The sequence below is a fragment of the Hylobates moloch genome, unplaced genomic scaffold (genome assembly GCF_009828535.3).
Source record: "Hylobates moloch isolate HMO894 unplaced genomic scaffold, HMol_V3 SCAFFOLD_15, whole genome shotgun sequence".
Classification (NCBI taxonomy): Eukaryota; Metazoa; Chordata; class Mammalia; order Primates; family Hylobatidae; genus Hylobates; species Hylobates moloch.
Genome location: NW_026652290.1, coordinates 11,697,942 through 11,723,431, shown reverse-complemented (window position 1 = coordinate 11,723,431; position 25,490 = coordinate 11,697,942). Strand labels below are relative to the sequence as shown.

General features: G+C 40.1%; 1 protein-coding gene and 1 pseudogene across 3 annotated transcripts in view; one reads left to right on the top strand and one right to left on the bottom strand.

Moving 5' to 3' along the window:
* The window catches only part of HELZ (helicase with zinc finger), a 176,704-nt gene that overhangs the window by 18,968 nt on the left and 132,246 nt on the right, over positions 1–25,490 (top strand). For all 3 annotated transcript variants that reach the window (XM_032179047.2, XM_032179045.1, XM_032179046.2), the window contains 4 exons: positions 7,537–7,764; positions 10,412–10,448; positions 23,110–23,234; positions 25,374–25,430. In XM_032179047.2, the coding sequence (XP_032034938.1) occupies positions 7,555–7,764; positions 10,412–10,448; positions 23,110–23,234; positions 25,374–25,430 (429 nt within the window). In that variant the 5' untranslated portion in view covers positions 7,537–7,554. The remainder of the gene's footprint in view (positions 1–7,536; positions 7,765–10,411; positions 10,449–23,109; positions 23,235–25,373; positions 25,431–25,490) is intronic.
* On the bottom strand, positions 1,322–1,677 carry LOC116483815 (large ribosomal subunit protein eL42-like; annotated as a pseudogene).

Genomic DNA, 25,490 nt, shown 5'->3' with positions numbered 1-25,490 from the left:
CTGAACATCTTTTATGTGCTTATTTGTTATCATTATATCTTGTTTGGGAGTATCTGTTGAAATCTTTTGCTCAGTTTTTATTTGGTTAGTTTTCTTATTGTTGACTGTTGGGAGTTCTTTTTTTTTTCTTTTTTTTTTTTTGAGATGGAGTCTCACCCTGTCGCTAGGCTGGAGTGCAGTGGTGCGGTCTCGGCTCACTGCAACCTCCGCCTCCTGTGTTCAAGCGATCTCCTGCCTCAGCCTCCCGAGTAGCTGGGACTATAGGTGCACGCCACCACACCCAGATAATTTTTGTATTTTTAGGAGAGATGGGGTTTCACCATGTTGGCGAGGACAGTCTTGATCGCTTGACCTTGTGATTCACTTGCCTCAGCCTCCCAAAGTGCTGGGATTACAGGTATGAGCCACCGCACCCATCAGGGAGTTCTTTATATGTTCAGATCTGAATCCTTTTTCAAATAAGTGATTTGCACAAAATTTCTCCCAGTCTCTAACTTGTCTTTCATTCTTTTAACAGTGTCTTTTTCATAGTACAAAAATGTTTAATTTTGATGAAGTTTATCGATTTTGCTCTTTTGTCAGATTGTGCTAAGATGAATCAATTTTAGAACAAGTTTCTGTTTTATAAAAGTGGCAAAAAGTAAGTTAGGGATGGGATACTCTCTGAAAGTTGACTTTTGTGGAAGGATGCAAATGTTACCATTTTATGGAAAGATGGTGCTAGTTAATACACTCCATCTTGGGACACTTAGGACTTTTGCTTAACTAAGATAATTGGCTTAGGGGTGTGTGTGTGTGTTTACATTTTTAAAAATGGTAATCACTAACATTGTGGTTACTAACACAGACGTAGTTTTTATAATGCAGAACTATGTTAACCCTGTTTCAGAATTAAAAGGTGATATTTTACTGACACATTTGGTGCTTTTGGGAGTGCTGGACTTTGAGTTTTTACTCTGTTGGAATAGCATTAGAACCTTAGTTGCTTGTGGGCTCAGAATCAGTGTCATGGTAAAAGTAGGAGTTGTCGGACTGCCTGGATTTGAATCCTGCCTCTGTTGTTTACAGTGTAACTGGGTAAGTTAACTCTGTGCTTCAGTTTCCTTATCTGTGAATGGGAATGATAATAACAATTCTAATATCTACTTTATAGGATCATTGTGAGGATTAAATTAGATTACGTACATATAATCTTTTCAACATCTGGCACACAATGAACATTCAGTAAAAGCTTCTTGTTATTACTGAAGTAACTTTATAAGTTGTTAAAACAAATGCTCTGGGCTTATATATATATATGTAATTTTTTTTTAACATAAACTCAAGATTTTATTGTCTTCATAATAAAAGATGACACGTAGAACTGGATCACTTGATCCTTTCTCTTCTTATCTCCTTCCAGTTCAAAATGCTTGCATCTTTTTAATAGCCAGCATTCTCTTAGATCTGTTTGGGCTCAACGCACTCAAGTCTTAGCACAGTGTACTTTGTAGTTTTAGCCTTTTTCTGGAAGATGGGCGTAGTTTGCCCACCACAGCCACTCTGTTTCCTGTCATAACGCTGCTTTCCCTGGGCATACAGAGAATCCTTGCCCTTCTTGTACTGTGTCGCTTTGTGGGGTTGGTGCTTGCCACACTTCTTACAGAAAGTCCGGCGGGTTTTAGCAACGTTCACCATGTTTGCGTGAGCAGTATGGGCATGGAAAGCTAGGCTTATATTTTTAAGACACAGAAGAATCATATATCACACTAAGCCATTTGTCTCCCATGCTCACTTATTTTTTCTTTTTACACTTACTGTTATTAGTAATAAGTAATAAATAACATGATCATTGTTATTAATAATTGTGTATACACTATTTTACAAGACAATTATCAGCTCATTTGGTACTGATCAGATTATCTATCTAAATTAAGAATGTCTTGGTTCCAACTGCCTGAAATATCAACCTAAACTGACTTAAGCTGGAAAAAAGTTTCTTGGCTTACCTAACTTCGAAGTCCAGGCACAGCTAGCCATAGCTGGATTCAGGGGTCAGGTGATATCATCATGACTTAGTTTCTCCCTGTGAATCAGCTCTGCTTTTTCCTGTATAGACTTCAGTTGCTGACACTGTAAGAAAAATGGCTGCGGTATATTCAACCCCTTGTAGTTTCCCAGAATTTAGATTCAGCTGGAAGGAGCATCAGTTTCTTTCCCAGAAGGCTCAGCAAGTCTCATTGGCTCTTACAGGGTCATACCCTGAGCCAATCCCTGTGTTCAGGGCTGTGAGGCTCGGATTGGCTAGTTAGTGTCACATGCCATCCCACATCCCTGGTAGAGTTAGCTCTTCAAGAACCACATGGTCTGAGAGATGGGGAGAGGTGAATTTTCAAAGGGAAACTGTGGGCTTTTATTACGAGGAAAGGGAATGGGTATTTGGTGGCAGAACAACTAACGTTCATTGCATGGTATTAGTCTCTTTTTATAGGTCAGCAACAGATGGGAGGAGTTAGTGGATTTGGATTAGAGTCCTGGTTTCTGATTTCAGCTTTCTTGCTTGTGAAGTCACATCCTCCAAGTCAGTGTTTCTCACAGGGATAGGAGTTTGCAGGAAATTAGTGTTTTACGTTCTTTTGATAAAAGTTTGGATAATTTTTTTTTTCTTTGAGAGGGAGTCTTGCTCTGTCGCCCAGGCTGGAGTGCAATGGTGCAATCTCAGCTCACTGCAACCTTCGCCTCCTGGGTTCAAGCGATTCTCCTGCTTCAGCCTCCCGAGTAGCTGGGACTACAGGCATGCGGCACCACATCCGGCTAATTTTTTGTATTTTTAGTAGAGACGGGGTTTCACTGTGTTAGCCAGGATGGTCTCAAACTCTTGAGCTCAGGTGGTCTGTCCGCCTCAGCCTCCCAAAGTGCTGGGATTACAGGTGTGAGTCACCACGCCCGGCCAAGTTTGGATAATTTTTAACAGGAAGAGAAAGAGTCAAGACAGATGGGGCGGACCTCAGCAATGGGCGAATGTGATGTTTCTTCCTACATTGGTGTGCTTAATGTGCTTAATGTGACTCAGCTCCAGCGACTTCCATTCCCTGGGCCACTCTGTCCCTGTGGGAAAAATCCTCAGAGACCCAACTTAGTATCTTTTTTTTTTCTTTTTTGAGATGGAGTCTCGCTGTGTTGCCCAGGCTGGAGTGCAGTGGTGTGATCTCGGCTCACTGCAAGCTCCGCCTCCCGGGTTCACGCCATTCTCCCGCCTCAGCCTCCCGAGTAGCTGGGACTACAGGCGCCCGCAACCACGCCAGGCTAATTTTTTTTTTTTTTTTTTTTGTATTTTTAGCAGAGACAGGGTTTCACCGTGTTAGCCAGGATGGTCTCGATCTCCTGACCTCGTGATCCGCTCGCCTCAGCCTCCCAAAGTGCTGGGATTACAGGCGTGAGCTACCGCGCCCGGCCCCACTTAGTATCTACCCTTTGATCTGGCTGTTATGATCAGGTAGAAGGATCACATACAATAGATACAGATGTATCGATGTGTCCTAGGCAGGGGTGTCAGCTACACTCTTGAAGTATATCTGGGGGCTGGTCTCATTTAGAAGTACTTCTAGATCTCTCACTGCGTATTATCCATAGTCCATTTTAGCATGGCCTGAGATGTTTTCTCATTTTGACTTTGACAGTTTTGCTTTTGTGCTTGATAAACCACTTTAGCTTCTTCAGAAGGACTGGGTGCAGTAAGATCATGCTGTTTTCTGAAAAGCTCGACAAAACAGCTGAACGGAGCATGCGTTGTATTGAGTTCCACACTACAGCTAAGTGACCCTACTGTGATTCAGGTAGATCTTGGAAACTAGTTATCAGGCCCTGATTAACAAAGGTAATTGGGGTAGATATCCACTTCTGAGGAAGGGTCGTAAATTGAGTCATTTCCTCTCAAAGCTCCTGAAATTCATAGTTCTGCCCTTAATCTCTACTTACATATTAATGTTATCGAGATCTCCCTGGCTAATATGTTTGGGGATCATTGTTGATATTAATCTTTGTGATCATCCCTCATAGCCAGATTTAGCTAGTCCTTATCAGTGACTTGCAGATATACTTATTTCTCCAATGGCTATTCTTTGCATAATCATTACCGGTGTATTGAGATGGAGAAAATAGGTGAAAATAATTCCTCTGTCAAGTAGGTAAAGTAATTACATAGAATAATATTTCATTGTCTATACTGTATTGTATGTTGAGATCAGTAAAGTGATTTCAGCTTTATGTACGCTGGGTACAGTGGCTCACTCCTGTAATCCCAGCATTTGGGAGGCCAAGGTGGGATGATCTTTTGAGGCCGAGAGTTTAAGACTAGACTAGCAACACGTTGAGACCCTGTCTCTACAAAAAAAAAAAAAAAAAAATTAGCCGGTTGTGGTGGCATGCACTTGTAGTCCCAGCTTCTTGGGAGGCCAAGGCAGGATCATTCCCAAGTGTGAGGCAGCAGGAGATACGATTGCATCACTACACTCCCAGCATGGGCTGCACAGCGAGGCTCTGTCTCTTAAAAAAAAACAAAAAACAACTTTATATAAAATGAAAATAAGGAATTTTAGGGACATTGTAATAGCTAACACTTATTGAGCACTTATGTCCCAGGCATTCTTTTAAGTACTTTTATAGGTATTATTTCACTTAATCCTTTACAGTAACTCTAGGAGGTAGGTATTAGTTGTCTTCCCAGTTTAGAGGTGAGCAAGTTGAAATAATCCATGTAAAGCCACTTGCCCCAGGCCATGCAGCTGGAGAGTGGTGCAGCTGGTGAATTCTGGTTCCTAGTCTGTGCTTTGGATCACTGTGCTATACTCATTCCTAAGAAAGATTTTAGCTGGTGCATTATTAGCTTTGTTTTCTTATGACTTCTTTTTGTATTATTGGTCTGGATGTGGGCTGGGAGTTCTGTAGGGAAGATTTGCTAATTCTAGGGCCTCTGGTATCCATGGACTTTATGAACCTTGTGTTGCTGTTATCTGGCAAGCAGTGTATGCTTGTCTATATTAGTAATTCTCAACTAGAGCTGATTTTGCCTTCTCCAGACATTTACTGGAGACATATTTGGTTGTCACAAGTCAGGGGGTGTGCTTCTGGCATCTGCTGGTAAGGACTAGGGATAACGACTGCTCAATAACCTATAATGCACAGAATGGCCCACAACAAAAAATTATTGAGCCCAAAATGTTAATAGTGTTGATATTTTATATCTGGACTATATCATAAGTTAGTAATTATTTTGTAATGCCACTCTTTGTCTAATGGGCAACATTGCTGTAGTGATACAGAAAATATTTTTGACTTTTGTTGAACAATTGATTTCACCCACATCAATGTATGTTTGTGTAACAGGCATACATACCAACTGTGACTTATTTAAATCCCCTTACCCTTAAACTAAACTGGGAATTACAGCCCCCCCCAAAGGAAAGCGGAGGAAGTTTAATGGGAAACCACGTAAAAGACCAAGGATACAGTACTCTTTTTTTTTTGGGGGGGGGGGTTATCTTAATAACACAGTTAGATTTCTTTTTTTTATATTAAAAGTTAGTTTAGGCTTGGTGCAGTGGCTCACACCTGTAATCCTAGCACTTTGGTAGGCTGAAGCGGGAGGACAGCTTGAGCCCAGGAGTTTGAGACCAGGCTGGGCAACATAGGGAGACCGCGTCAATACAAAAATAAAATAAAATAACAATTTAGCGGGACGTGGTGGTGCATGCCTGTAGTCCCAGCTACTCGAGATGCTGAGTTAGGAGGATTGCTTGAGCCTGGCAAATCGAGGCTGCAGTGAGCAGTGATTGTGCCACTCTACTCGAGCCTAGGTAACAGAGTGAGACCCTGTCTCAAAAAAAAGTGTTAAAATTAAAAATTCCAAACTGAGAAAAGTAGGGAATGTTATATTGTACCACATGTATAAATCCCCAATATTGAACAAATGCTGACAAATACTGTTGAAGTCCTCTTTGAACTCTTTCTTATCTCATTCCCTAGCTATTTCTACTGTTTTGGTAGACCAAGAATCTCAAAAGCTGAAGGGGCTTAGACCTCTTCAGATGTCTGTCATCTTGCCTCTTGCTGCTGTCTATGGGCTGCCCATCAATGACTTTTCTCCCCCCATCTTGCACTGCAGTTTATTGGCAGCAGATGGCTACAGCACAGCGAGGAGAGGGCAGGGCCCATGTGTCATTATCAAAGCCGGGAAGGCTGGCAGAGAACATCTATGTAGGCTGGAGGCAGGCGGAAGGGACAAAGAAGTACCGTAAGGCCAGCAGTTAAGGTGGAAGGTAGGGAGGAGCAGGAGAGAGAGAAGGTGGATGCAGGCACGGAAAGCAATCTGTAAGTTTGACAGAGATGGTCAGCAAGAGTGACTGTTTGGAGCAGTATTGTGAATGTCAGGTCAAAGGATGTCGGTCTTCTGTGTCCACGTTTTCCACTCCTGCCATGAGTGATATAGGTAGGGAGAAACAATGTGTAAACTCCTGCTATTTCTTACTTGGACTATTTTAGTGATCTCTTACTAATGGCAATGTTTGCCATTTCTTCCCCTGTGGCAAGCCTGTGATTTCTTCTATTTCTAACCAGTTCTTTATAGAACTGGTAGGACTTATGTTTGATAGATTCTTTCCTTATTTAAAAAATTTCATCGTGTTCCATTGCCTCTTGAATAAAACCCTTGCTTCTTGTCGTGGCATTTGAGGTCATTCATAGCTTCTCTTACTCCTCTGATGTACCTTGAGTTTAGGCTGTGTATTTTCTCCCCTTGGTGATTTCACTTGAACTCTTCTCTCTGAAAAGCTCGCATTTGCTCTCCCTATCATCTGTATGGTGAACTCCTGTTCACCTTTTGCAATCAGCTCATGCCTTTAGGCAGATGGAATAAGTCTTTTTTGTAATTGTTCATTTGTGCTTTGCCTGTCTTGCTAGAATCTGAGTTTCTTGAAAGCAGAGATGACATGCCCTGTCTTTGCATTCATTGCTGCTAGCACAGGGCCTGGCCCTCGAGAAATGTTTGTTGAATTGAATTAATGGACAGTTCGAACAGTTCCAACCAGTTTTTTAATTGGTGGGAAATAATCCTGCATGGTATAGATTTTGGTTTTCTGCAATCATGGTCACAGAACTGTGAGACTGAAATTAGGAAACTGAAATTTGGAGGTTTGGATATGAAACGTTTTTGTCCCTTTTGTTAAGAAAGGGGATCCTTTATGGTTTGTTGTATGCTTTGCAATATTCACAGTCATGTTTCATTTCTAAATTTGCCTCATTTATAAATTTGTTATATTGTTGGTATGATCCTGGCTTATGATTGACATTTTGCTTGAATCTTAGTAAAGACTTCATAAAATATCAAAGAGAAGTATAGATTTTGTAGCATCAATAGCTGCTGCTTAGCTGTGACCTTCATCAAAAGGCTAGCTGAGAGTATTCAGATAGATAATTAAGCCAGCTGAGATAGGAATGGGGCTAGAATTTATAATTAATAAGTTTAAAAAACCTTCTCTTGTTCTTTCTCCCTGTCTGTAGGATTTTTGTCCCTGAGTCATGGAAGACAGAAGAGCTGAAAAGTCATGTGAACAAGCATGTGAATCACTTAAGAGGCAGGACTATGAAATGGCCCTCAAGCACTGCACAGAGGCCCTTCTTTCTCTTGGCCAGTACTCCATGGCAGACTTCACAGGGCCTTGTCCATTGGAAATAGAACGCATCAAAATCGAGAGTCTTCTCTACAGAATTGCCTCATTTTTGCAACTGGTGAGTAAACACTGTCAATAAGCCAATGCTGAACTATGTAAAATGGCCTTTTTCATTGAGTGGTGATGATACAAATAGCTAATTCTGGGCCAAAGAGATGTGAGTGAAGTGGCTGGTGATTGCTGAATATATTTGATGGCAAGGTAACTACGTTTTTGAACGTTGAAAACTGTACTACTTTAGGGCATTTTGGATTATGCACTCACTCAACAAGTATTTATTGGGTATGTACTGTGTACTAGGCACTGTTCTAGGTTCTTGTTATATATATTGATGAAAGAGAAAGAAGTCTCTTCTTTATGATACTTTTTCTAGTAAGGGAACAGAAAATAAACAATAAACATTATAAAAAATAAACACTGGCTGGGCATGGTGGCTCACACTTGTAATCCCAGCACTTTGGAAGGCCAAGGCAGGTGGATCATGAGGTCAGGAGCCTAACCAACATGGTGAAACCCTGTCTCTACCAAAAATACAAAAATTGGCCAGGTGTGGTAGTGCGTGCCTATAATCCCAGCTACTCAGGAGGCTGAGCCAGGAGAATCGCTTGAACCCAGGAGGCAGAGGTTGCAGTGAGCCGAGGTTGCACCACTGCCCTCCAGCCTGGCGACAGGGCGAGACTCTGAGACTCCGTCTCAAAAAAAAACAAAAACAAAAACAAAACCAAAAAAAAAACCCCACCATAGATTGTTAAAAGGTAGTAAGCACATGAAAAAAGGAGAACAGGGCAGGGGAGATTGGGAATATTGGGGTTAGAGATGGGGTTACAATTTTAAATAGAGTGATCAAGGCAGGCCTCATTGAGAAGGTGATAACCAGAGGCAAGGGGGTGAGCCATGTGTAAAGTTGGAGGAAGAGCATTGCAGGCAACGGAAACAGACCCAGCAGCAGAAGCATGCCTGCTGTGCTTGAGTAGCAGCTAGAAGTTAGTGTGGCCAGAGTAGAGTGCACGCGGTGGAGAGGTGGGAGGACTAAAGCCTGTGGGGCCCGCTAGCTCGTGGTAAAGACTTTGGTTTTTATTCTCTGTGAGTTGGGGAGCTATTGCAGGGCTTTGGGCAGAGGAGTGGTGTGATCTAATTTAACAGGAATTGTTTGACTTTTGTGCTGAGAATAAACTGTAAAGGGATAAGCGTTGATGCAAGGAGACTAGATTGGAGACTATTAGAATAATCCAGGCCAGAGTGGCTCAGATCAAAATGGTAGCAGTGGAGATAGTGAGAAGTAACTAGGTTTTGTTTTATACATTGAAAATAGAAGCAATCAGGTTTCCTAATGTATTGAATGCAGGGAATGAGGGGGAGCAGTCACAGTTACTTACCTCGATACTTTTTGTTTGAGCAATTGGAAGAATGGTGTTTCCTTCAACTGAGGTTAGAAGGCTACAGCTGGGGAGGAGGTTTTGTGGGGGAAGGTGGGAGTTCAGTTTTGGACGTACTGAGTTTGAGATGTCATTCAGATACCCAGCTGAAGATGCTGAGTAAGCAGTCAGATATGCACGTATGGAATTTGGGAGAGAGATTCATTGAAGACTGTGGGACAGAAGTGCTATATGATGTCTTGAGCCAGCGTAGAATCACCACGGGAAAATGAGCGTCATAGAGAAGAGGCGAGGACTGAGGGCCGAGTCTTGGGCTGCTGCAGTGTCAAGAGGTTGGGGAGCAGAGCAACAACCAGCAAAGCAACCTAAAGAGCAACCCTGAGGAAAGGGGAAAGTGTGAGAGGAAGGAGTCCTGGTAGCCATGTGAAGGAAGGAAGTGTGTGCAAGTGAGGAAATGTGGAGTAGTGTCAGCAGCTGCCAAGAAAGCCGTGAGAATGTGTCTGAGTGGGCACATGTGAATTGTGCGGGTCCACATGGATGCAGTGGAGGTCACTGGTGATCTCATGAGAGTGGCTTCCTTGGAGTAGTGGGTGAAAGTCTGCTTAAAAAGAGGGCTTAGGAGAGAATTGGGGGAAGGAATTGAAATACATCAACATAGACAACTCTTGAGGAGTTTTGCCATGAAGAGATACTAAAGAGAAAAAAAAGAGAAAGGAAAAGGAAAAAGAAAAAGGAATGGTAGCTAGTGGGAGAGATAAAGTCAAGGGAAATATTTTTTTAGATGGGAGAAATAACTGTATTTCTGTATAGAAATGAATCAATCAAAAGCAAAAAATTAATGATGTAGGACAAGTCGAGGAGGCTTGTTGGAGTGCTGTACCTGCGTAGGCGGCTGAGTTGATCTGCACAGGCGTAGGTTGACTTTAGAAAGGAGCACGGTAGTATGTCTGTTAACAGGTAGAAGGAAGACAAAGTGTATGCTGGGAAGAGGGGAGACATGGTGGTGACAGTCTATGAAAATTCTCTTCTTGTAGCGTCAGTTTTCTCAGTAAAGCTTTTGGTGGGGAGGGAGGTGCTGATGAGTTAGGGTTAGAGAAGGTGAGGAGTAGGAGTGGGGGGGGTCCATGGACTAGGGAGTATACTGGGACGTTTATTTGTAGAGTGCCCTGTAATCCTCAGAGGGCACGTGTGTTAGCTTTGCCTTGTGAATAGTAAGTTTACAACATTAATGATTAAACTTTGAAACAAAGCCAAGTTTCCCTTTGACAACATCTCTGTTAAAAGCAGCTCTCGAAATACTTAATTTTATCTTGTATTTTTGTTTTGCAGAAAAATTATGTGCAAGCTGATGAAGATTGTAGACATGGTATGTTTAAAAATGAGACTTGAGTTATTGAATTGAACAATGTTTAAGGTTTGATTTTTTTTTTTTTTTTTTTTTTTGGCTAATTTCAAAAGTGATGATAATGTTTAAAAAGCCCACCTTACTGTGGTGGCTGCTGACTGATTTGGATGATGACATTCCCACTAAGCTGGGCATACCTGTGAACATTGCTTTTACTCATGAATGTTTAAGTTCTTGTCACTCCCCTGGGAACACTGATGATGTGTCCTTTTAAAGTTTGTGTGAGGCCGGGTGTGGTGGCTCACACCTGTAATCCCAGCACTTTGGGAGGCCGAGGCGGGTGGATCACAAGGTCTGGAGTTTGAGACCAGCCTGGCCAATATGGTGAAACCCCATCTCTACTAAAACTACAAAAATTAGCTGGGCGTGGTGGCGCATGCCTGTAGTCCCAGCTACCTGGGAGGCTGAGGCAGGAGAATTGCTTGAACCCGGGAGGTGGAGGTTGCAGTGAGCTGATATTGCAGCACTGCATTCCAGCTTGGGCGACAGAGTGAGACTACGTCTCAAAAAAAAAAAAGTTTGAATAGTTCCAGTCATAAGGGCCAAAGTTTAAGAAACTCACCTTGAATAAAATGTTAAGCTTAGCAGATACATTGAAAGGATGGGCCTGTCCCTCCTAAAATATCTTTCCTTCTTGATCAGAAGATCTTTCTTAGAGAGGAGACTAGCTAGAATGCTCTTTAGTAACTTTTCTTGTTTTTTTTTTTTTTTCTCCCCTCTCTGAGACAGAGTCTTGCTCTGTCTCCCAGGCTGGAGTGGGGTGGGGTGATCACAGCTCACTGCAGCCTCTACCTTCCAGGCTCAAGCAGTCCTCCTGCCTCAGCCTCCCAAGTAGCTGGGACTACAGATGTGTGCCACCACACCCAACTGATGTTTTTATTTTTTGTAGAGATGGTTTTACCATGTTGCGCAGACTGGTCTCTTACTCCTGGGCTCAAGGGATCCACCTGCCTTGGCCTCCCAAAGTGCTGGGATTACAGGTGTGAGCCACTGCACCTGGTCTCCTGTTTCAGGCAGGAAATTGAGATTAATAAGATTCTTGCTCTTCGAGTACTCATAGGAATCCTTTTCTTTGTGGTTGTTGCTGTTTACTAGAATGAATCTAGGAGTGAGTGGGAGAAGAGTTCACTGTACATTCTCACACACGTTTGGTGGAATTGTTTGCAGAGCTCAGTGATTTGAATAATACAATGTTTCATTCATCCAGAATTTGGGGGTAGTGGTGCTGAGGTATTTAACATGAGTTAATTTTTTTTTCCCCTGCTTACTCCTTTGTGTTAACATTTTAAAAAGTATTAGGCCGGGCGTGGTGGCTCACGCCTGTAATCACAGCCCTTTGGGAGGCCGAGGTGGGTGGATCACTTGAGGTCAGGAGTTCGAAACCAGCCTGGCCAACATGGTGAAACCCCATCTCTACCAAAAATACAGAAATTAGCCAGGCATGGTGGTGCACGCCTATAATCCCAGCTACTCGGGAGGCTGAGGCAGGCAAATCATTTGAACCTGAGAGACAGAGGCTGCAGTGAGCCAAGAATGTGCTACTGCACTCCAGCCTGGGTGACAGAGTGAGACTCTGTCTCAAAAAAAAAAAAAAAAAAAAAAAAAAAAAGAGTAACTATGTTTGCTGTAAACCTTACAAAACTATATTACATACTCTTGTGGCCATTGAACATAATTTAACCATTCATTAAAGATTCTGTGACCTTTGTTCACCTCACTTCATAGAATTGTGTGCTTTGAGAGTTAACTAGAAATTAAGAGATATCTAGTAGAATGTTCCTTTAAAAAAAATCCCTGCTATCTGGGAATTTTAAAATTACAATGAGCAAACAGTAATAAGTCAAATAATATAGAGGAATAATTTGTCCTTCCCGCATCTGAAGAAGTTATTGTTATTAGTTTGCTGTATGAGAAAGGTCTTCTGTGCCTTTACAGTGACAAACATAAATGCTTATAATACAGAGTTTTTCCTTTAAAAATTAAAAAAGAGTTATAATGTGATCATCACCTAGCACCTTGCTTTCTTACATATCAATATACCATGAATATTGTTCGACATTAATACACTGGCTCCAATTCCTGCTTAATATTCCATGGCGTGGATGTGCTGCTATTTATTCAACCATTCCCGTATTGATGGGCATTTAGGTGGTTCTAGTTTTCTGGTTTGTCATTATAAACCATCCTGTAATAAACATGTTCTTTCTTGTTGTTGCCCTTTTTTTATAGGATAGTCTTAAAAGTTGGATTTCTGGGTTAAGGAGTATGTACACTTATAATTTTATTTTATTTTATTTATTTTATTTTTTTTTGAGATGGAGTCTTGCTCTGTCATCAGGCTGGAGTGCAGTGGCACGATCTCGGCTCACTGTGACCTCCGTCTCCCAGGTTCAAGCGATTCTCCTGCCTCAGCCTCCCGAGTAGCTAGGACTACAGGCATGCGCCAACATGCTCAGCTAATTTTTGTATTTTTAGTAGAGACAGGGTTTCACCATGTTGGCCAGGATGGTCTGGATCTCTTGACCTCATGACCTGCCCGCCTCGGCATCCCAAAGTGTTGGGATTACAGGCGTGAGCCACCGCGCCCGGCCTATAATTTTAATAGACACTGTCAGATTAGTTTCAGATGCACACACCCACAGCAATATACGAGACTGCCCAGTCTCTGTAATCTGTCACTGAAACCTGTCAGTGTTGCAATTTTGCCTATCTCATGTGTGAGAAATAGTTCCTTTTTCTTCAGTTTTCATTGCCCTGAGTGCTAGTGAAATTGATGCAGTCTTGTTGTTTTGGAGATGTACAAACAAGTCTTAGAAAGTTCAGTGACTTAGGAAAAGTCATACAAAAGTAAATGCTGAAGGAGCATATGGACAAATGTTGCATTATTCTGTTAATTGTTTTACTTACCATTTTAAAATTAGGTGCTACTTCACAACTTTTGAATCACTAAAATATAAGTTTAACTAATGCTTAAGATAAAGTTGTCATGAAATGAATATACTTTTGTGGTACTGGTGGAGTATGGAATGGAATGCAACTTGGTAATATATTCATACCCTTTGACCCACTAATCTCATTTCTGGGATACTATCCTAAGTCAGTAATCCAAAAGAGAGAAAAAATTGTATGCAGAGTGGTGTTCATTGCAGTGCTGTGTGTAAAAGAGAAAAATAGGTTACCTTCCAATAAGGAAGGAGTTCATTAATTACATTCTACACATTCCTTGTTCCCCTTTATGTGATGAGTAAGAGCTTGGAAAATGGTCATTTTTAAAATAAATCCAAAAGCAGTATATCCAGAGTTGTTTATTTGAAATAGACATTTGGAAATATTGGCCAAGATTATACATGTATATTAGTAGTTGTAGAGTTCTGCTGTTACATGTAATTTTTTTCTTTTCAACTTTTAGTAACTTTTCAACTTTTATTTTTGTGTAAGATGAAGTACTATGGTTAGACAGTAATAAAAAGCAACATGTGAACCTCAGTCTCTGTTAATTATAGTTTTGTAATGCTAAGATGCTTTCAGGGATAGCCATGGATAGCTCATAGTTTAAGCACTCCAGACCGTTGACTTCTTATGTTTGCATTTTTTTTTTTTTTTTTTTTCTCTCTCTGAGAAGGCGTCTCTCCCTGTCGCCCAGGTTGGAATGCAGTGGTGTGATCTCGGCTCACTGCAACCTCTGCCTCCCGGGTTCAAGGAATTCTCCTGCCTCAGCTTCCCCAGTAGCTGGGATTACAGGCACCCACCATCATGCCCAGCTAATTTTGTATTTTTGTAGAGATGAGGTTTCACCATGTTGGCCAGGCTGGTCTTGAACTGACCTCAGGTGATCTGCCCGCCTTGGCCTTACAACATAGTCTTGATGTCTGTTCTCTTACTGTCAGGCTATCAATTTGCATTCCTTGCAACTCTCAACATGCCTCATTGCAGCTAGTCTCCCTCTCCACTTGCAGCTTCTGACCTACTGTGGGTTAGGAAATCAGACCAGCAGTCTTCATCATGGAATTAAAAAAACAGTCTTTTCTTTCCCTTCCCTTCCCTTCCCCTTTTCTTCTTTTTTTGAGACAGAGTTTTGTTCTGTCGCTCAAGCTGGAGTGCAGTGGCGTAATCTTGGCTCACTGCAATCTCTGCCTTACGGGCTCAAGCAATTCTCCTGCCTCAGCCTCCTGAGTAACTGGGATTACAGGCGCCTGCTACCACGCCCGGCTAATTTTTGTATTTTTAGTAGAGAAGGGGTTTCACCATGTTGGCCAGGTTGGTCTCGAACTCCTGACCTCAAGTGGTCCGCCTGCCTCGGCTTCCCAAAGTGCTGGGATTATAGGCGTGAGCCACGGTGCCCAGCCCATTATTTCTTTTTTAATATGAAAAATGTAAGACATACAGGAAAGTAGAGTAAATGATATAATAAACATTCATATTCTCAAAACTTTGGTTGAACAGCTAATGTTTTGCCATATTTACTTCATTTTTTCTGAAATATTTAAGAATAATTAAAGACATCATGACATTTATCCCTAAATACTTCAGTATGCCTCTCTAAAAAATAAGATCAAGACTGCATAACTTACTCGGAGAGGCTGAGGCAGGAGAATGGCGTGAACCCGGGAGGCGGAGCTTGCAGTGAGCCGAGATTGCGCCACTGCACTCCAGCCTGGGTGACAGAGCGAGACTCCGTCTCAAAAAAAAAAAAAAAAAAAAAAAAGAAGACTGCATAACTGCAGTATTATTATTAGCATAATAGAACTGATGTAATTCCCTAATAATTCCCTAACCTGTCTAAAGTCCATTCCATAATCAAATTTACCTGTTTTTCTGTCCCCAAAGTTTTTTTTTTTTAAATGGCTGATTTGTTTAAACCAGGAACTGATGAAAGGTTATAAAATTTTAAAGTTGGAATTCTGCTTCAATAAGAGTAAACATACTCTGAGTGAGGACTCATGGGCACCTTTGTAAGTTCCTAGGTTTCAGTTCCAAGTTCCTTGTTGTATTCTGGATAGTGAAGATTGCCAAGCCAGCGACCACTGGATAAGTGAGGTAGTTAAGTCACTTTTCATTGTCTGAACATCAATTGGATTTGGCATAACACAAAAACTTTGATGAAATAATGGTTCTATTTTTGCCTTTCAAATAGTCATTATATAGGAAACTTACTTTTTTTTTGAGTCTTGTTCTGTTGCTGGGCTGGAATGCAGTGGCGTGATCACAGCTCACTGCAACCTCTGCCTCCTGGGTTCAAGCGATTCTCCTGCCTCAGCTTCCCGAGTAGCTGGGACTACAGGCATGCATCACCACGCCCAGCTAATTTTTGTATTTTTAGTAGAGACAGGGTTTCACCATGTTGGCCAGGATGGTCTCCATCTCTTGACCTCGTGATCTGCCTGCCTTGGCCTCCCAAGGTGCTAGGATTACAGGTGTGAGTCACTGCGCCTGGCCATTTTTTTTTACACTAAAAAAATGAATGAGGTAAATGGAGAAAGTAAAATCAGAAGAACGTAATCTTATCAACTAAGAGTATTGTACCACTTGTAATATGTAGGTTAAACTTAACCATCATAAACACCAATGAAAATTTTTTATGAGGCTGTAAGATTTGTAAACCCTAGCTGAGAGTTTTGTTAATGTAAGAAGTCATCATTGCAAACAAAGGGGCTTGGGTCATCTACTGATGTTTATTGTTGTGAGACTTGGCCTGTGAAGTAAATGATTCAGTAATCAGCAACTGCTGTTAAAGAGGCTGACTGTTAGAAAAGGCAAATTGATAGGCGATTGGTTGAAACTTCTGTACTCTCTCGGGGGGAGGAAGTGATATCTGTAACTACCTTTCTTCTGAGAAGAATTTGTTAATTTGGAGATGGAGTGTCATGGTGTCACCCAGTCTGGAAGTAGAGTGGCGCGATTATAGCTCATTACAGCCTTGAAATCCTGAGCTCAAGTGATCCTCCTGCTTCAGCCTCCCCAGTAGCTGGGACAACAAAGTGTGCGCCAGTGTAGTTGATTAATTTTTGTTTTGTATTTTTTGTAGAGATGGGGTTTCGCTCTGTTGCCCAGGCTGGTCTTGAGCGATTCTGGCTTCAGGTGATCCTCTTTCCTCATCCTCCCAAAGTGTTGGGATTACAGGTGTGAACTACTGCACCTGGCCCTCAGCAGAGTTTTGATTAAATAGTTTCTATGGTAGTTAAAAATTTTATTGGAAAAAATATTTAGCGAATGGGTTAACAGTATTTATTTAAAATTATCGCAGGGTCGGGCCCTCTGAAATATGTTATTTAGTCAAATTGTATTATCATTCTAGTTTTACAGATGAGCAAACAGACTGTGAGATTAAGTTACTTGCCTAAGAGCACAGAGCCAGTCCAGAGTAGAAGTGTGGTTTTGAACTGAAGTCTTTCTGATCTGAAAGGGCATGTTGCTTTGCTTTATCCTCAACTACTACTTATATATACTTCAGCTTTGTTTTGTTTTGTTTTGTTTTTGAGACAGAGTCTCGCTGTGTTGCCCAGGCTGGAGTTCAATGGTGTGATCTTGGCTCACTGCAACCTCTGCCTCCTGGGTTCAAGTGATTCTCCTGCCTCAGCTTCCCAAGTAGTTGGGATTACAGCCACCATTCCTGGCTAATTTTTGCATTTTTAGTAGCGACAGGGTTTCACCATGCTGGCCAGGCTGGTCTCGAACTCCTGACCTCAGGCAATCCACCCACCTCGGCCTCCCAAAGGGTTGGGATTTGAGCCACCGCGTCCAGCCTACTTCAGCATTTTGCAGATGTTTTTATCTCCTTTAGCCTAATAAACTTGGAAAACAGGCACAAAAAGAACTGTATTATTCTAGAAATGAAAAAGATTGAGCCTCAAGATCACTTAAATAATTATAATATTAGTGTGGTGGAGACAAGAATTTCAGTATTTAAGCTCCTGTGCCATACAGTGTTTTTTTTTTTTTTTTTTTTTTTTAATTCTGCAGGCTTTTAAAATAGAAATGCAGTTCAACAACCAACCTACCTTCTTTCCTTCCTTCCTTCTCTTCCTTCCCTTCCTTCCCTTCCTTCCTTCCTTTTTGCCTTCCTGCCTCTCTTCTCTTCTTTTCTCTTCTCTTTTCTTTTTTCTTTTCTTTTTTTTCTTTTTTTTGAGACAGAGTTTCACTCTGTCACCTAGGCTGGAGTGCCATGGTGTGATCACAGCTCACCTCAGCTTTGATGACCTTCTGGGGGCTCATGTGATCCTCCCACCCCAGCCTCCCAAGTAGCTGGAACTATAGGCATATGCCACCACAACCGGCTAATTTTTTTGTGTTTTTTTTGTTTTGTAGAAATGGTGTCTTGCCGTGTTGCCCAGGCTGGTCTCGAACTACTGGGCTCAAGCAATCCTCCTACCTCGGCCTCCCAAAGTGTTGGGATTACATATGTGAGCCGCTGCACCCAGCCTTAACAACGTTTCTTAATTCATTTTTTGTTAGATCCAGTTACAAACTATTTAAAAAAAATTTATATATATATAAGCTTTATGTATTTATTTTAAACTCTTTATTCTGAAATAATTATAGGTTAACAGGAAGTGGCAAAGATAATACAGAGAGGTCCCACGTACCCTTCACCTACTTTCCCCCAGTTGTTACATCTTACATAACTCTGGCACCATATCAAAACAAGGAAATTAACATTAGTACAAGGAGTGTGTGTATTCTGTGTCATTTTGATCATGTGTAGACTGATTTAACCACCAACACAATTAAGATACAGAACTGCTCCATCATCGTGAAGATCTCCCTTGTGCTGCCTCCTACCTTTGACAATTTTTTTTTACAATTTTTTTTTTTTTTGAAAAACTTCTTTTTTTGTTGTTTCTTTCTCAGGAAATGTACTATTCCTTTACAGTCACACTCAACCACCCTTCCTTACTACCTTTCCTAACCCTTGGCAACCACTAATCTGTTCTTCATCTCCCTAATTTTGCCACTTTGAGAATGTTATAGGAATGGAATCATACAGCATGTGACCTTTTCAGATGGCTTTTTTCCACTCACCATGGTCCTCTTGAGATCCATCCATGCTGGTTTTTGTTTTTGTTTTTGTTTTGAGACAGGGTCTTGCTCTGTCGCCCAGACTGGAGTGCAATGGCGTGATCTCAGCTCACTGCAACTTCAGCCTCCTGGGTACAAGCAGTCAGCCTCCCAAGAGGCTAGTATTATGGGTATGCGCCGCCATGCCTGGCTAATTTTTGTATTTTTAGTAGAGATGGGGTTTTGCCATGTTGGCCAGGCTGGTCTCGAACTCCTGGCCTCAGGTGATCCACCTGCCTCAGGCTCCCAAAGTGCTGGGATTATAGGCTCAGCCTTTATTTTCATTTTAAATTCAGTTTCTGAAGTGTTAGTTCTGAGAGCATGATTAGATCTAAGCAGTGAGTGATTTTATATCATTACTGACTAAAGGATTTAGTTTGTATGGTAATGAAAAAAATTTTTAGGAAAGTTTTTAGAAAAAATACCTTCATTAGGCTAAGCTTTTTAATAAAACACTTCAGAAGTAACTAAGGATTTGATAAAAGAAATAACCTAGGCTGGGTGTAGTGGCTCACACCTGTAATCCCAGCTCTTGGGGAGGCTGAGGCGAGTGGATCACCTGAGGTCAGGAGTTCGAGACTAGCCTAGCCAACATGGTGAAAACCTGTCTCTACTAAAAATGCAAAAATCAGCCAGGTGTGGTAGCACGTGCATGTAATACCAGCTACTGGTGAGGCTGAGGCAGGAGAGTCGCTTGAACTGAGGAGGCGGAGGTTGCAGTGAGCCTAATCATGCCACTGCCCTCCAGCCTGGGTGACGAAGTGAGACTTCTCAAAAAAAAAAAAAAAAAAAGGCTGGGCGTGGTGGCTCATGCCTGTAATCCCAGCACTTTGGGAGGCAGAGGCGGGCGGATCACATGAGGTCAGGAGTTCGAGACCAGCCTGACCAACATGGAGAACCGCCGTCTCTACTAAAAATGCAAAATTAACCATGCATGGTGACTCATGCCTGTAATCCCAGCTACTTGGGAGGCTGAGGTAGGATAGTCACTTGAACCTGGGAGGCAGAGGCTGCAGTGAGCTGATATCATACCACTGCACTCCAGCCTGGGCAACAAGAGCAAAACTCTGTCTCAAAAAAAAAAAAAAAAAAAAAAAAATCCCGGCATGGTGGCTCACGCCTGTAATCCCAGCAGTTTAAGAGGCCGAGGCGGGTGGATCACCTGAGGTCGGGAGTTCAAGACCAGCCTGACCAACATGGAGAAAGCCCGTCTCTACTAAAAATACAAAATTAGCCGAGTATGGTGGCGCATGCCTGTAATCCTAGCTACTCAGGAGGCTGAGGCAGGAGAATTGCTTGAACCTGGGCAGCAGAGGTTGTGGTGAGCCAAGATCGCGCCATTCCACTCCAGCCTGAGCAACAAGAGTGAAACTCCGTCTCAAAAAAAAAAAGTCCTAATATGGTCATATTACTGAAAACAGTAGAGAATATGTACTCAACATTTACTATAAGCTTGTTTTAAGATTACTTTCCTTATAGTAGGTAATTCTTTACAAGCAAAGGGAATTGCATTTTAATTGTTAATCCTTGCCTTGTGATAGCCAGAGGCTGTGGAACCCCAGCAAAGATGTATTTTGCTAAAACAGTTGAATGAATATTACTCCTTTAAGACTACTCAGTTTCTAATCCAAAACATTCTAAGTAAGACATATTTCAAGTGTTAGAAAATAATCACAAAAAAGATACACAGCGAGCTGACAGAAGTCCTCCTTTGTAACTCCTAGTGAACAGAAAGGAACAATTCAGTTTGAGAACAGTTGTGTGCGCACTGTACACTCTCACACATAGTGGGAAGAGAATTTATCTGCAAGGAGCTGTAACTTTTTTATAATTGTTCAAGATTATATTATTAATGTCATCTCTTTTGGCAAGTTCAATTTTTATAGCCGAGACAAGTTTAATAATACAGTAGGCCATACTTTTTTTTTCCCCAAGCTTTTTCAAGGTAATAAGGAACTAGATTGGCAGCATTGCAATTTAATTTTGTTATATGATACAGTAGCAGGAGAGGTTTTTATCTATAATTATTGACTATTTCTATGCCATAGTTTTTTATATGGGATCCTCCCATACATAAATTGAATTTCATTTAAGGGAAGCAGGAAGAAAGTATGTCAGTACTGCTTCTTGTCTGAAAAAGAGATGGAAAAAAGGGAAACATAAATTTGACAAATATTAAGATATTCATACAGCAATGTAGTGGAAGAAACTTGCAAAATGAAATTCAGCAAATACCTCATACAAAACCAAAGATCTATGAAACCTGTTTGTAAAATGTTATGTGATTTAATACTCTTTAAGTATGACATCATCATATGAAGTTGAAATATTCTTAGACTTTTTCATTCCTGCAGACATTTTCAGCTCTTGACAACTAGTTTCTTAATATCTCAGTTACTAAAAATGAACTAAGATATTTCCTCAGCAGTGCTCAGTACTGCTGTAAAATTTTTAGAAGGGGAAGGTAATATGTAGGGAATTCTTACTTATGCAGGAGACTGCTAGTTACTTTTCTAATTAGCATAATTAATCTTTACCACAACCTTATGAAGTAGCTACTGTCACCTCCATTTGATAGGGGAGGAAATAGCGATGTAACTAATCCATACCTTAGTAGGAATGTCATTTTTCTTCAGAGCAATTTTTTTTTTTTTTTTTTTGAGACAGAGTTTCGCTCTTGTCCCCCAGGCTGGAGTGCACTGGTGCGATCTCGGCTCACTGCAACCTTTGCCTCCTAGGTTCAAGCAGTTCTCCTGCCTCAGCCTCCTGAGTAGCTGGGATTACAGGTGCCTGCCACCATGCCCGCCAATTTTTGTATTTTTAGTAGAGACGGGGTTTCACCATGTTGGCCAGGCTTGTCTTGAACTCTTGACCTCAGGTGATCTGCCTGCCTCGGCCTCCCAAAATGCTGGGATTACAGGCATGAGCCACCATGCCTGGCAAGAGCATTTTACTTGTATTGTTTCATTTAATCTTTAATGGCAAATTTATACATGTTTCTATTTTACAGATGGCCACACTAAGGGTCAGAGAGATAAGTAACTTGCCCAAGGTCAGATTTGAAGAGTTTTAGGATAGTAAGATCTGAGGGAGATGAACACTTACCTTGGAACTTTATAAGACACTCAAGACATTCTTAATGATACCTTATTAGAGTTTTTCACTTGATAACTCCTTGTTGGAGTTTCACTAGATAACAGAATTACCTAGTGACTGTTGAATAGATGAGTGATCTGTAATATGGATGGATTGAAACAATAGGTTCGTCCAAACTAAAAATTATTGAATAAAACCCTGTCAAATACAGAGAGACTGCAACTTTCAATTTAGTAATCTGATTCAATAAAACGTATATGTAAAGATTTTTATTATGGTGTTATTTTTAATAGTTAATAATTGGAATGATTATCTTACAAGGGAAGGATTAAATAAGTTGATGTATCTACTTGATAGAACATTATATAGCCAATAATATGATAAATATAAGCTCTCTGATCACATGGAAAATACTGAATGTGCTGAGGGCAAAAAAGTAGAATACAAACTGTCATGTTGGCATCAGTTACAATCATTGTAAAAATTATGTGAATATTGATCAGAATTGGAGGAGAAAATGAGTAAGTGAAAACTTTGTTGAGTGGTGAGATTATGATGAACTTTTATGTAGAATTTTATTAGTTTTATAATGTTTGTGTAATCAAACAATATGAGAAGATATATTCATAACAACAAAAATATGAACAGATCCAGTGGACTTTATATATATGGTATATTATACTAAAAAACATTTCCTTGGAAATAATTTTAAAAATAATTTCTAAAATATTTTCTTTTAGCAAATTGTTTTCTTGCAAAGGAAGCTAAAGTATGTACAAACTAATAATAGAACCTTGGACTTAGCAATGCAGAGAAGGATACAGATTGCTCTACTAATTGAACCATTAGCAGTTGCTGTGAGAAGTCATTTCAAATGACATGGCATAAAAATGAGTATATTCTGTTTTGTTAGAAACATGATCCTCATGATTGTATTAGATTAAATCTGCAAACCCTTGCAAACAATTTGGGCAGCATTTTCTGTGGCCACTGGGCAATTGGATTCTTAGTAAATCTTGTTGGATTTGATAAAGACTAATTCTTAATTGCTTAGGAATATCTAGTTGAGATTTATAGTTTCTATTCTTACTTATTTTAATGGCACCCAGTCTTATGTCACTGTAAAAAACATGAGAACTTTATTCAGCTAAGTCTGCAATTTAAAAGCCCTCATTTACCCAGAATTCGTAGGTTGAACAGTATTTTTCCCTCGAGAGCTTAAGGATTGATTCTTCCTGTGATTTTGATCTCAACTGGTTGTAAGTTTGGTATGTTTATTGCCACATGTTTTTTCTTGTTCTTATATGCCTGTTTTGGACAGAACAGAACCACCACCGCTTCCCTCTAGAGTATTTGAAGTTATTCTTTTAGCATATAAAAAGCCATGCTTGTGATAGTGTGTTAATACTATAATCAAGAAAAATGTGCATTAAATGTCATATGGTTAATGATGGTTGTTCCTTCATGGCAGTGCTGGGAGAAGGAGTGGCCAAAGGAGAGGATGCCTTTCGGGCAGTGCTTTGTTGCATGCAGCTGAAAGGGAAGCTCCAACCTGTATCCACCATTCTTGCCAAGTCACTGACAGGAGAGTCCCTGGTATGTTGATAAGCTCTAATTTTGTATGCCTGAAAACAAATTTTTATTTGATTCCTTAGGTATATTGTGGGAAAAAAAGTGTATCTTTTTTTCTCTTAGTTCTTCCTATTAGAAAGCAAAATTCATGAGTATCCTGAGATATAGTACCCGTTTTTCTTTTATTTCTTTTCTTTTTTTTTTTGTTTTTTGTTTTTTGTTTTTTTTTTGAGACAAGGTCTCAGTCTGTTGTCTAGGTTGAGTAAAGTGGTGTGATCACTGCACACTACAGCTTCAACCTCCTGGGCTCAAGCGATCCTCCTGCCTCAGCCTCCTGAGTAGCTGGGACTACAGATGCGCACTACCATCCCTGCTAATTTTTGATTTTTTGTAGAGACGAGGTCTCATCATGTTGCCCAGGCTGGTCTTGAACTCCTGGGCTCAAAAAATCCTCCCTCCTTGGCCTCCCAAAGTGCTGGGATTATAGGTGTGAGCCCCTGCTCTTTTTTTCGAGACCAAACTGATGTTTAATAATTCTTGTAGTTTGTGATTATGTATAAGAATTGTAGATACTTTAAAATAATTTAGGTTAACTAAGTGATTTTCTTTGAAGATATGATTTAACAGAGCCTGAGTTTAAAAATGCTGATGTGGACATATGATCTCATAGGGTTCTTAAATTCAATAATTTATTTCATCAAATGTTTAAATCTATCTAAACTAAGTAATAAGTGCTTCTTTTTCTGTTCATATGTGTGTAAGTAATATCCATAACCACTCTGATGGAACTAGCTAACTCTATTCAGACTTTACAATCAATTTTGTAAATATAGCATTTGATTTTTTTAAGTTACGGAGTCTTGCTGTATTGCTGAGGCTGGAGTGCAGTGGCTATTCACAAGGGGCGATCATAGTGCGCTACAGCTTTGAACTCTTGGGCTCAAGTGATCCTGTTTCAATCTCCTCAGTAGCTAGGGCAATAGGCATGTGCCACTGTGCTCAGCACTATATTTAATTTTTTGGCTTTTTTTGGTCGAGATAGTTGAAAGGCTACTTTTTGAAACTTTGGAATTGATAATCTATAGAAAGTGGAAGAAAAGAGTTATAACCTTTTTTTTTAACCAATTCGTAACTTAAGAAATTTGTTGATAATTTTCAAGAATCATAATGAAAAACAGTGAAAGCAAGAAAGTATATGTATACTTTGCTCTGCTGTGTGAATTCCCTGTATCTTACCTATTCTTCTGAATTGATATAGATGATAAAATTATGGGGCAGATTTGTGCTTTTACTTCAACTATTAAATAAATATGTTTGGTTAAAAAAAAAGAAGTTAGGAAAGTACTTGGTGTATTGTTGAGTGCAATGTATTGGCCCATCTCGGGATAGTTATTTTCTAAGGAGTTATTGTGCAGTGAATTGTTTAGTTATGTTTAAGTTTAGCAGTGTCTTTTGATCTCACCAGATTCATAAATGAACTTAAAAGCTAAAATATATTAGCATGGAAAAATTATATACCTATTTAGTTCTAAGTAGATGACAAAAGAGTATATCTCTTCTTTGTTATTAAGATTATCATTAAAGGGCTTTTCTGTATAAGTTAAGTATATTAGTTTTACCTGTTGTTTTTAAATTTAAAACTAGTAAAGAGTAATTTGCTTTTAAATCTCAAATGAAATTTAGATTTCAGAAGAGTGAGTATTTTCCTTTTATTAAAGAGCCATTTTTAAAGTGGCGTGATCAGCTTATATGAATCTTCCTGAATCATGGCTGGGTTCACCATTTTGTACATACAAACTTATTAATCTTAGGAAAAAGGTTAAAAACAGCTATAGGTTGTTTTCCTTTTCATTTATGCTATCTTGTTCTGTGGTGGTACCTGTTGTTAATATTTTCTTGAATTAATTTTAATTAATGTAAGGTGAATACAGTGGTTTTACTTACCAGAAAAGGCATTCTGTATAGTTTTTCCTGTTAACCTTTTAAACTTTCCTCATAGATGTGTTGCTTTATTATCATCGTTAATGGTAGTAGTGATGAGGGATGAGGATAACATTGTTTTTTACAAATAAACTTCAGAAACAACAGAGGAATTAAGCTAAGTTGCCATAGTAAAGAACTAATATACTAATTGGTTTTTCTGCTTTTTATTCACCCTTTCAGAATGGGATGGTAACAAAGGATTTGACAAGACTAAAAACACTTCTCTCAGAAACAGAGGTAAGGCCATTTCAGTGGATCTGTTTGGAAGAGTTTGACTCAATCTGTCTAGTAAGCATT